Source organism: Nesoenas mayeri (genome assembly GCF_963082525.1).
Source record: "Nesoenas mayeri genome assembly, chromosome: 3".
NCBI lineage: Eukaryota > Metazoa > Chordata > Aves > Columbiformes > Columbidae > Nesoenas > Nesoenas mayeri.
The window spans coordinates 102,261,570-102,274,160 of NC_137544.1; the positions used below are offsets into that span (position 1 = coordinate 102,261,570).

At 46.1% G+C, this 12,591-nt stretch overlaps 1 protein-coding gene across 2 annotated transcripts in view; it reads right to left on the reverse strand.

Annotated features, from left to right (window-relative positions):
- Positions 1-12,591, reverse strand: part of PARP1 (poly(ADP-ribose) polymerase 1) — a gene marked incomplete at both ends in the record, with an annotated part of 34,941 nt that overhangs the window by 16,023 nt on the left and 6,327 nt on the right. Inside the window, 7 exons of one of the 2 annotated variants that reach the window (XM_080342721.1) lie at positions 37-94; positions 1,081-1,334; positions 2,060-2,200; positions 3,786-3,927; positions 4,359-4,535; positions 5,486-5,602; positions 7,264-7,360. In XM_080342721.1, the coding sequence (XP_080198847.1) occupies positions 37-94; positions 1,081-1,334; positions 2,060-2,200; positions 3,786-3,927; positions 4,359-4,535; positions 5,486-5,602; positions 7,264-7,360 (986 nt within the window). Of the gene's footprint in view, positions 1-36; positions 106-1,080; positions 1,335-2,059; positions 2,201-3,785; positions 3,928-4,358; positions 4,536-5,485; positions 5,603-7,263; positions 7,361-12,591 lie in introns of both variants that reach the window. The other variant, XM_080342720.1, reaches the window with a different exon arrangement.

Sequence of the window (12,591 nt, forward strand, 5' to 3'; positions counted from 1 at the left end):
GTAGGTGGTGCAGGCGCAGGCATTGTTATCACTCACCCGAATCAGGATCTACTGCCGCTCCACCCTTCACTGTTAGCTTCATTTTCTTTTCAGACTTGCTAGGTCCTGCAGCAAAAGACAGTTCATCTTTTCCCTACGCCGGCAACACAGTCTGACTTGAAACATTTAAATTCTCAATTTGCATAATTATCACCCTCAGGAAACTTCAAATCAGATTCCCAGTCTATGAGCACCATGACTTCAATGGCTTTTTTTCCCCAGCTTTAGCAGACAATTCACAGCCCCCACCCCACCAATTATATGAAAAATAAGATCTCCCCAGATTCTATCTTCTTCCTTCTGGCCCCAAAGGATGGGCCATATAATTTTTCTTTACTTGCTGTGCAGGTAAAAGTCACATTTGTGGTTGTGTTTAAGTGGGATTTAAAAACCTCACAGGGCTTGAGGGGTGTTCAGGTCCCCTGGAGATGCTGCTGCTGTGAGATAGTCTGGCAATAACACACACAATTGTATAACAGAAACCTACACGTGGAGGACACAGAGAAGAACGTGTTCTGAATATAAGCGAGCAGATCTGATGGTTTTGTTTGCTGCCCAGCATTATTAACACAAGCTCTCTATGGCATTGGTGAGGAATATGTCACTGGTGTTTGATATTTTTCCTCCTCCATTAAAAAAATATAATTGCTCTGGACCCTGATATTTTCTCACTCGCTAACACCCCTTGGGGACCACAGTAGTGACTGTCGCATCTCTGTGTCCCAGCACCTCCTTGGAGCTGCAACACTGACCGAAACTGGCAGGGAAGCTGGCGTGTTATGAGGAAGAAACAAATCCAATGTCAGGGAGCCTGAGCACATGCAGCACAGATCTCTGAAGTGAGACAGAACTAGGGGAAAAAAGAGCCAGCTGAGGAGAGAGCTTTACATTTACTTAGAGCTAGTCTTGCTTTGGGGTCTCATTATTTAAATTTATTACCAGAAAAAGGGCAGAGAACTCAAGGAAAGAGCAAGGACAGATTATACCCAGGTTTGCTTTGTGCATGCACAGCATTGAACAGGCCTGTGGAGAAACAACCACTTTGTTTTCACCTTGTTCTTCTTTGACCTTCCCAGCACTCTTCATACTCGGGGGCTTGCTGCACTTCCCATCCACGGCCATTTCCTCATGCTCCATTTTCACCTCTGCACCCCAAGGTGAAAGCGCATGGAGAGACACAAGCTCCTGAAAGTCCTTGCTGGAGGATTTCACATCCTGAAGAAACTCCTCTGAGACTACACGGACTTTGGCCGCCTTCACTTCTTCCATCTTCTTGCTCATTTTCTCCACATCCTCTGCAGAAGTAGGGTGGGAAATAGAAAAAAAAAAAAAAAGCATCAGCAAGGTTTCAGACTGTAGCCCTTCCCTCTGGCCATGATTCAGGGCTCTGCAATGCCTTGTGGAAACAAAATTCCACCATGTTTTAGATTCATCATGGTTTTGGAGAGCAAAATCCCTACTGGCTCAAAGCTGCAGTCTGGGCTAGAGCAGGAACACTACTGTTCTACCTGGCAGGTCCCGCTTCCCAGAGCTGGGCTGGGGCTGTACAGTCCCTCTTGGACCTTCCGGCAGGTAGGAGCATCTCCTATCTCAGCAGCCAGCTTGTACCTCGACTCCAACAGGGAGCAGGAGCAAACCCTAAGTTGCCAGCGGAAAAAAACTGCCCTGAGGCACCCACAGTCAGCTCTGCGGTTTCTGCAAGGATGGACAGCCCCAGCACCCCACATCCCAACAAGGGTGGCCTGCACACCACCATGGTCTGCATACAGACTTGATCTCCATCACTGCAGACCCAACAGAGCCTTACGGTACAACCCACAGGGTTAACAAGCTAGGTAAGCAAAACTTAAACAGCACACACCTGTCTTTGCTTTTCCAAGCACACCAAGGCCATGTGCACACACAAAACACTCCCCCTAATCCAAACACTGATCCCCAGACAGCTCCGGGGATGTATATCCTCTGTAATCCACCCAACTCTGCTACCAGTGCTCCCAGTAACCAAGGCACGGCTGCTCACTCTGCGTGCTGATGCACAGAGTGGCCTTGTTAGCTGTCGTCGTCATCTTTCCCCCCAGGTCCTCCACAATGCTCTTCACCTCCTCCTTGTTCTTTGACAGTTTTCCAAGAACCAGGATCTTCATATTGGTCAGCGGTTTGTCTAGGAGTTCAGAAATAACACAGCACGTTAGCCCCTGGGACAAAGAACACACACTAAGGGACAGAATCCCCCCTCACTCAGTACAAGCAGCCCAGCTGGCAGGGGGACAAACAGGTCTGACCTGTGCTAAGCAAGTGGGAGAAATCTCTTCTTCACCTAGGAGAGGCAACAGAGCTCAGCACCCACCAACATACAGAAGTTATGAAAGACACGTGAAATTAATGTGTAGATATGTTATTTGTCTGCCTGTGTTTTTTGTTGTCATTGGTTTTGTTGTTGATTTTTAAGAGAGAAAAATAATAATTTAAACAAAAAATATCAGTCCGCTTCAGCACTGTGCTACTAGAGACTCTGCTTTCCTCTTCTTTTGATGCCTGGACAGCATGGGAGAAACTCACTGTAACGTGAAAGCTCCTGCCTCTTCAAAAGGAAATCTGGTTTTGAAGGGCTGGAGAAAGAGTATTATCTCTCAAGGAACAGTGTTCATGCATGACAGTACATCTGAGTCTTGATCTTACAGACAGATACTACACAAACCCTGTAACAAGTCAGGAACCATCTGAGACTCCATCACATCCTCACGTTAACGCTTTGCAATGCAGGTGGCAAGCGTCTAAGAGCGTATCTGCACTGCTAAAGATAAATGCTATCAACTCTGGCTGACCAGCTGAGGATTTTGGTTCTTCTTCTCCCCACAACTCAGAATAGTTAGGTTGCTCACAAAGTAACATGGCTTTAATTCTGGTCAATGTTTTGAGTTTAATTTTAGAGCACACTGGAGCTGGAATCAACTTGCCACTCAGAAGCAAGACCTGGGTTGTCGTCTTTGTTGAAAGAACATGATCTGGCTAAAATCAGCTGCGCAGAATTACTCCTGTCCTTTTCACCAAGTAACAATAATCCCCTGCTCCCAAAACTATGCCCAGGGCTAAAAAGGGTGAATAAGAAGTCAGCATTGCTTTTAGTGGACATGCTACACCAGCAAAGCATGCATCTCATTCCAACAGCCTACACGGAATTTCTGGAGTCCAACCTTTTGCCAGTTTGTGGGCCGGAGAGAACATATCTATTTTGCACAAAGGGAATCAGTGTTTGGTAAAGCCAAATCCCAATGGGGGACCTAAAAAATAAACCAACCAACCCCGAAAAAAACTCTTGCCTTTAAAACCTAACACGATATGGAGTATCCGGCATTATGGAGGTCCCTGGATGTTCCCCAAGAAACCAAAACCAAGCAAGAAGGCACTTCACAGCAGATCTCCCTTGGGACACATTTTGCAACATTGGCCTTTAAACTTCAGCTTGCAAACACATAATTTCCTCACCATCAACAAATACCCCAAATGATTTGATAGAAACCAACCAGGACCTCAAGCCCATGTCCCCAGGTAACCCACCACAGGATCTACCTGCGCTGGGAAGATGAAGCACATGAGACTCTGCTATGCTGTTTTTTACCAGGAGAGCTCTGCCTGCTTGGGGGCAGTAGAACAGCATGCCTGTTGGGACTGGCACATTTGTCCAGCTGGGAATAGCCCTACCCACTATCCCGACCTCCCCGAGCCATGCCTGGCCAGCTGCCCACCTCTGGGTGCGGACACCGTCTCTGTCGGAGGAGCAGATGCGGAGGGAGGAGGCACAGAGTTCCCAGTCCCAGCATCTGGAGGGAACACCCTGTCCTGCTTCTTACACTTAAATTTCTTCAGATAAGGGATTTCCCGAAACTCCTGTGGGATAGAATAATAAGTACAGTCTAAAACCAGCAAATACTATTGTAAGATTTAAAGGCTAACAAGCACTGGCCAGATGTTGGCATTTACTGAAGGTCTTGGAAAGGATTTCTGACACATTCATACTAAGACAGGCAAATACCCACCCTACTGACTGTGAAAAGAAAACTAGAGGAGGGTAAATGATGGGTTTCAAATAAAATCAGCAACATGTCTTTCAATTTGGTGCTACTGGAAAAAAGATATGATTTAGTTATCCCTTAGCTGCCTGCCCCAGACAGGACTTTCCCACTGTTGCAGCTGCTCAGCACTGCAGGACCCTGCTCTCCAGCACCCAACACTGACTGCCACTTATTCCATCTCCTTACAAGATGTAACATCTGTTTACAAATGTGCTTCAGATTACCAAATTTGCAATAAACACCCACCTTTGGGATCACCCAGTCTTTCCTGTTGGGAGTCTGTGTTTTAGCAACACACTTAGTCCAGGCAGTGATATCCCCCGAACAGTAATACGCGTCGCTCTTGAACACAAACTGCCCCTTACACTCCTCGCACGGGAGCAGAGCTCCGAATGCCATCCCATCTGCTACTCGGTCCAAAATCTAAAGCAACAAAAAATACAACACAGGTCATGGCAGAAGGAGGCTGGAAGCCCACACATTACATCACACTGGGATGCACAAGCAAATAACCGTCAAGTTGCTGGTACGCAGGCGTAGATGGCTCCAGCGCTTGTCATGCATACAATGCACAAAACCCAAGACTCTTACCAGAACTGAGCGATTTATGACACCCTAACGACCAGTCACACTACATCTGCTCACACCAACAGCTCACAGTCTCTCCTATCCAGATTTAGCGTTCCAGAGAACATACCCACCACACTGCACCTCACCAGGCAGCCCTGCTAGAACAGCCAAGAAGGAGACGAGCTACTGCATCGGAGCTCATGAGTAGGCAGGTGGGAATGTCGGCTCAGACAAGTCCAGGTGTTCCTGCCTAGAGGGTATTTCTTGACCTTTTTGAGTCTAGACACTTCCCACATCCCAGCCCACAGTCCTTACAAAGTCTTAATAAACACAAATAGTTGAAGTGATGTATGGCTCCGGAATGGAGAAGACACTCACAAGTTCCACAGACTAAGAAGTTACTGTTTTTAGAAAAGATACCAGGAAGAATTTCTGCAGCTTTTGCTTCTTTTTGCATAATTTAACAGTTAAGGGAGGTGACATGAGGTGCCATAACTATCCTGCTCTTCAAGAGCCAGCAACAAAAAAATCATGGACCAGTCTGGGCACAGCAGAATAAACGCACATCGCTGAGGCACTGATTTCAGCACCACACACCACCACACAGCCCTTCACAAGCAAGCCTAACAGCAACGGCATCGGAGTCCTGGGACAAAAGCACCGGCTTTGCACCGAGTTTCTTTCTGAAGTGTTGTGTTAGGAACATGCTTCAGACTTGTGGACCTCAGAGCAATACTGGCTGAGGTCAGCTCCTCCGACTGAAAGACCCAGCACACATGCAAATCAAGTACAGACCAACTCACGGCATTCTCCCCTGAAGGAACTTCCTGCTTGTTGGCGATCAGCAGCTCTTTCAGGTCATTAGTGGAACAGACCTTCCTCAGCTCATCCTTGATGCTCCAGATCAGCTGTGTCTGCTCCTGTTGACAGAACCCAGCAGCTTAGCTATTTGCAATCAATCGCTTGCTAATAACACTCTGGGAACTGCAGTATGTGGATGCAGTGTTAGCAAGCCCACAGTATCTCAAACACAGACTGTCACATAAAGAACCAAGAACCAGTACCAAAACAGAAAGTCACACATTTTACCGCAAAACCTACAAGAGACCTTTAAAGCCACAAACTTCAGATTTCAGTATGAATACATGAGCACGTTGTGCCTTCAGCAAATACTCTCTTCTCAATATTACAGTGGAGGGATATCTCTACAGGATTCTGTATAAAGCATGGTTTCTCTACCATGTATGTGTGAAGAAAGGTCATGGAGTAATCTTCACAGCACTATCCCACATAAGAAGGTACAAGCGATAGTAACAAGTCAGCTTTTAGGTAGAGTGGAACCCACGTTTGTGTCACATATCTACCCTTAGCGAGTTCTGAACAGCCTTCGCAAATGCCACCGAGTTAGTTGACACCGACAACAGCAGCAATGTGGCTGCATTTGAGTCTTGCATTAAAACAAAAATCAGAAGTGTTGACTGGCACTGTTCTTCTGTTAAGCCATGAAAGCATAAGAGGAATTTCTACCGGATCAGTCACCTGCATCAGTCAAGAAGCCTGCACATTCTTTTTGGCCTTTCTACAAAAGATTAAAGGGTTGGACAGCAAGGAAGCATCCTAAAGTAACTCAGATAGTTTCTAAATGTAATCCACTGGCTATAGTATAAATGCAGTCTAGCCTGGAAGAACTGTTTGACTGTGTTAACTGGTTTAACTTTCAGCATTAATGATCATACTCAATGACATGCTGTTAAAAAGAAAAAAAAAAAGAGTGAACCTAAAGTTAACCCTAATCCACAAATTGCCTTGATCTGACCTAAACATGTGCACTGCAGCAGCAAAATCTTGATAATGTCTCAACTAAGTTTTGTTGAAAATTAAGGTATTGCCACAAAACAAAAAAAGAAAACTTTTGTTCAAAGGCAGACACATCATTTTTCTACAGCTCCACTAAGACCTCAATTGCAGAAAAAGCAGCTTATTTTTTCTATTGGAAAGTACCAATGCCAAACTTTCAATAAACACAAAATTCTTGATGTTCTGTTGAGAATTCTTCCCACAATATTCTAGAAAATGAAAGGTAGAAAGCTGTGCTCTATCACACTTTGTACTCAATAACTGAATACATCTCCCCAGAGAGTGAAAAAGATACAATTTCTCATAATCTAGTTCTGCACTTTACCTCTGTCTAATTTTCACAATGAGCTATTTATTGTTTTCCAAGCTGTTCTGCAACAGCGCTCAGGCTCAGAGCTTCAGCCACCACAAGCAGATAATATGGGAAGGACCACAGAACCAGCCCCCGCCAGGAGAGAAGGCATTTAACCTAATCTATTTAAATCCAATAAGCACAAGTCCTAGAGAACGTCCTTCCTGTCTCTCAGGAGAAAGCAGCAGGGGGAACTGCCTTCAGCAGAGCTTTGGGGACACGACAGGGCACCTTGTGTGCCAGGACACAAGGACCTGCTGTGCTGCAGCTCTGCAGTGTCTGGGCAGGAGGTACAGACCCGCTCTGGGTCAGTGCCTGACACCACACGCTTCTAACAAAGCCATTTTTAGGATGTGGTCAGCTAAAACTCACCTTCAGCTGCTTTTCCTGCTTTGATTCTTTCTCTTTTTCCTTTTTCGGTTTCTTTTTCACAGTCACATTTCCATCTACCTCTTCTCCTTTTCTCTTTCTAATAGAGAAAAACAAAACACATACACATGAAAGGAAGTTATTGAAATGCCTGTGCAGCAGTTACCAGAGCTCAGTTTACTGACTGCCGATATCTGCAGAGGCTTGAATATCCTCAGTTTTGGCAGGCAAACCCATTTTTCAAATTCCTCAGGGCTAGATTGTAGGCATGTACTCGGCTCTGCAACTGAGCCACCTCAATCAGGTCAAGCACACTTAGAACTTTTCCACAGGGTAACTATGGTCTGGCAGAAGAGCACAAGAAATATTGCAACATTTTCAGGCATATTCATCTACACTTGTATTATTTACACCTCAGGCATATCTAAGAATCACTGAATATAAGTGTACCTCTCCAAATTTGAAGAGGTGAAGCAATGCAGATTGAAAGACTATGGTGCCTTTCAGCTGAATCAGCAGCTTGATTTTTCAACATAAGACAGTCCATATTGAAATAAAGGACAGCAAACTTCGTAACTTTAGTAAGCTAGTATGCTGGGAAAATAGATATTTTCCAGCTAGTTTCTCTTCAGACTGGAATGAAGTGATGTATCTGAAATCAGACAGGAGGAAGTTTCTACTTGTAAGTGCTCCCATGCTGACAGCAGTTTCGTGATGTGCTGCTGTGCAGTTGTGTGCAAGGAAATTCATTGTCATTAGCTGGGGCCTTAGAGCTGCGCAGGGAGAAGCTGCAGAAAATGCTGCTCAAGAAAGACTGGAAAGAAGAGGAAGCCAAATGAAAAGTGGAGGATTTTGGCAGACTTGAGAATGACAAGAGACCTCAGAGTAAGATAATTTATGTTTCCAGAGTCAAGTCATGTCACCTCCTTGGTCTGTCTGGTTTTAAAATACATCAATATCAATAAATCAGATTAGTGTCTGCTCGCCTCATGGGAAATAAAGGGAAATTTTGCCCCACTTGAGGCAGAATGGGTCTGGATCTTGAGACAGAGCACAAGCACAGCTTGGATCCTGCACTTCATTTTGACAGAGCTGCTACCGTTTTGAAACATCGGCCAGGTTTCTTTTTAAGAAAGCATCTGTCTTAACTTTATAAGCTGTGGCTGATGGTTGAGCCATAAAGTTGACATTCTTGATTGCTCTCCTACTTACAATTTTAAACATTTTACTTTCTAGTGCTTTGCTACTGTTAAGACTAACGCTGTATGACAGCTTATTAGCTATAAAGCTGCAGGAGGATGTTAAAAGGCACTTTTCTTCTGAAGACTCATGTGTGAGAGACCTGTAAGTTCCAGTAACTGTCTTGGCCTGAAAACGGGCCAAGTTCTCATTTTACTTACAGTGGTCACCATTCACTTGTCACTAGCACCTCTGACCAAACCATCATTCAGAGCACTCTGCAAGCCTTCAAGGCACCAGATTTGCTGAATTCATCTTTCAGCTGTCCCCCTGCAAGGCCCTATTTGTGAAGCTGGGGGGCTATGCTGCACGGTGCCTTGTCCCATGGGGGACAACAGCCCTGCTGTGCTACCAGCAATCACTCACATTTCCTGAGGAAAAACTCCATATTGTTTCCTAAATCAGCAAATGGGAACCAGTGTGGCAGGACTGGATACAGCACACGCAGAGCTGTGCCTTCCAAAGTCTCCAGGCCAAGCAACCCCAAACTCCTCCCCAGCAAGGAGCAAGACCTGAGCATTCACGGAGCCCCACCACGAGAATGACGACTTCTTTAACAGCAAGGGGTACACAACACAATCAGGGGAAAGCACATCAGCTTGAGTACAAAGTGCTCTGCTGCACCTTCTGAAGCCAGAGGGCTTAATAATTTATTATGAAGTATTTAGGAGGGGTGCCCAAACGCTGTGCATCTGCAGTGCCTCTCCCTCAGTCGGCTGACAGTCAGGCTGGCTCTGGTGAGCCAGCACTCGCTCCTGTGCCGTAACTTGTCTCCCAGTCCCCAAAGGGAGGAAAGGCAGCACACCAACCACTGGAAGGCAAATACCCTGCCAAGAGGCCCCATGACCCAGGGAAAGCATCCAAATTCCAGCAGGGACTCACACTTTTGGCAGCTCCTCCTCAGAGTCAAGGGGACAGCGGGTTGCTCTCCCCAACAGTAATTACTGTACCTGTTCCAGCCACTGAACAGACCACAGAGCAGGAAGGATCATTCCAGCCGCAGAGAGGCAGAAAGCTGTCAGTCACCCCCCTCTCTTTCATCCCTGGCTATGTCCAATGTCTAAAGCAAACACTAATCATAATTTCATACAGCCTGGAGAAGGGAACGGCAAAGCTGAATTCACCTTGCATCCTTCCAAAACAGCAAATCTTAAAACAATCGACAAAATACACAGTCACTTCCACACACAGTCAGCCACTTCCACACACAGTCAGTTCATCAGCCATCCTCGGGACCAAACACTGTGAGTCACAAACAGCAGCTGGGTGCCACTGTCTACACCCCTTCTGCTGGGGAAGGGACAGGCTGCCTGAACACAACAGGTATGGCCTGACAGCTCACTTCGAAGGACTGGGACTTACCAGCCAACACAAACCCCTTCTCACCTTCATGGGGGATACACAACTACAGGGTTTATCCCAACTTTCAAGAAGAGGGAGGTGAACTGTCACACACTAGCCTGGCCCTTCCTTGCCACCCATTCCATTTTTCACGTCCTTCCAACAGTGAAAGTGAAGGGTGGAAAGGACACTCATGATAGCTGTGAAACATAGCAAGGAACAACCCCCCTTTTCTCCTCCTCCCTGTAAAGCACCGCTAGGTTGTTGCTGACCTGAGTATTTACCCTCTGCCTTAGGCAACCTCTGCAGTTAATCCGGTGCTGCATGACATCTCTGCAATGACACTTTGCTCCAGTCCTGGGCAGCAATTCTACCCCAACAAGCGAGGCAGAAAATACAGGAAAGTATTACAGCTCGGGGCAGGAGGGCCAAACACATGCTACTGAAGAAGCACAGTCAAAGAGAGCTCGCAAGCTGCTCCTGCATTTCCTACATCGGTACACGAGCACTCTTCCCACAGAGAAGCTGCTGGCAAGGACACAAAATTCTCTTTCTCCAGGCCTGCAAAGTGCTTGTGCTCGGGCATGACAGCCCGTAGGCCAGGGGAGACCAGAGCCGACTGAGGAACGGTGCCAGGATCCTTGCAGGAAACATTCCCATTTTTGCCCTTCAGAGGGAAGGGATTTTCTAACCTACTCTCGGTATCCCTGCTTGGCACCTCACTTCTCTCATCTGCAATAGGAATGTCACGCTGCTGTCCTTACGGAAAGGGCTGACAGGGCAGCCCCACACTATGAGCTTCTCCTCGGAGCAAGGGCTAGACATGTAGGAGCAGCACACGATTTGGATGTGTCACATCTGAATTGCAGAGACATCTGAGTCAAGATGTAACTTGGATGCAGCACAATTAGAAATATCTTTAAAGATCATTTTGAGAATCTCACCTACAGCAGATGCTGTAACAATTTCTGTAAGATGCTGTAATTTCTGTCATTAATTTCTGTTATCTGATTGAATGCACAAGATGAATTATCAGACATAACTACATCTCATTCAAGCTTCTGGGGTGTTTTTCTTTTGACTTCTCCAGAACTCCTATGCTTGGCAGAAAAATCACCAGGAAGCACGCCACACCTCTCCACTTGTTGTTTATTTACACTCTCACTCATTCAGTTTGTTTGACAGACAACTATTTTTCCAATTGACCCCTGACACCTTTGGCTCAAACAGCAGAAGAAAGGTAGTGGAGCGTAAGAGCCGGCCAGCACCTTCACGGTTGAGGGTCTCATTCATGCAGTGCTTAGAAAGCAGGAAAGATGAGACGTCCTGCTGCTTTTCTGGTGTGAGGTCTTGGTTCACATTACCCTACATCACCAGTCTAAGCTTTTTTCCACTGCAATTCAAAGCTTTTATTTACACTGTGACTTGGCAAACTACTCTGTGGCCTATCTTTGCAAAGCCTTCACATTTTGTATAGCATCCCAGGAGTGGCCCAGAAAAGCAGAGTCGGGGCAGGCAAGCAAAACACTTACATGGTCAAATCTCTAGGGCTTTGCTGAAGACACAGGAAAAAACTACACATAATCCTGTTAAACTCACACACTGCTCTAGAACGAAGAGGAACACGCACCTCGGCACAAAAAGCAAAGGACTGCTTGAAAAGCTGCATTAAAATGCTCCACTTCTCCTTACACCCTGCAGCACACAGAGGTGAAATGCCGGCGTGAGAAGATGGCCGGCTGCCGTGCAGATGGACACAGCTCATCTCAGCCTCCAGCAGTGCAGCCCAGAGAGGTGAACAGCACAGAACCTCACGGGGATCTGGCACGAGCACCTGCTCCTGCGACACTGTAGGACCATCCACTCCTGCGACACTGCAGGACCATCTCCACAGCACTGTGGGATACTTCTGGAGTGATCAACAATAAAGCATGGAAGTTGAACAGCAGCCTCTCAATATATAGATCAGGTAAAGCCTGCTCTGCTCTGTTACCTGTGACCGAGGATGACACACACACACACGCACGGCTCTGAATGGTACACCATGCCCACCAGCCATGTCTGGAGGACCAATACTGACAAAGACTGCATAGATTTGAGGTGGCTACAGCTTCTCAGAACCCATCATCAGTCTCACTGAACAGTTCTATGGCGAATCCTTGCAAAAGCAAAGCTGAATTCCTCCTATAAGGTACATGGAGAAGGACAGTGTTTCATAAAAACAAGATCTTTCCTATTTGTAGGACGCAGAAGCACCTTATGTTCCTTCCTCCATGGGGACAATGCAAAGCTAGCTTGTGTTATGAAGCATGAATCTAGGCAAAGGCACTTCAAAAAGCAATAACAAAAGTCTTCATTAACAGAGAAAGATTGACCGAAGCTAGCAAGCCAGCTGGAAGTGCTTCTCTGTCAGTATAAGTTCCATCAAGAGCCTCAACTAAAAATTTCAATGCAAGGCAATGAAGTTTCAGTTATACCATGAAAGATTTAGCAAAGAAAAGCATCCAAGTGTAAACAGTACGTGCCAAATAAACACCATTATCAGATTCAGTGCCTGTCACAGATCAGCAGCTCATAGATAAGACATGTCAAATCAATTCTCTAACAAGTGGTTGGAGCAGAGAAACCATCACTGATAACAGCATCACACAAGCAGGCACAGAGCCTAGTATCCATTTGTATTAAGCACACGTTATTTTAAGGTTGAAAGCCCTGCATCAGTCCTTCAAGTCACAGCTGCTGGTCTCTGCA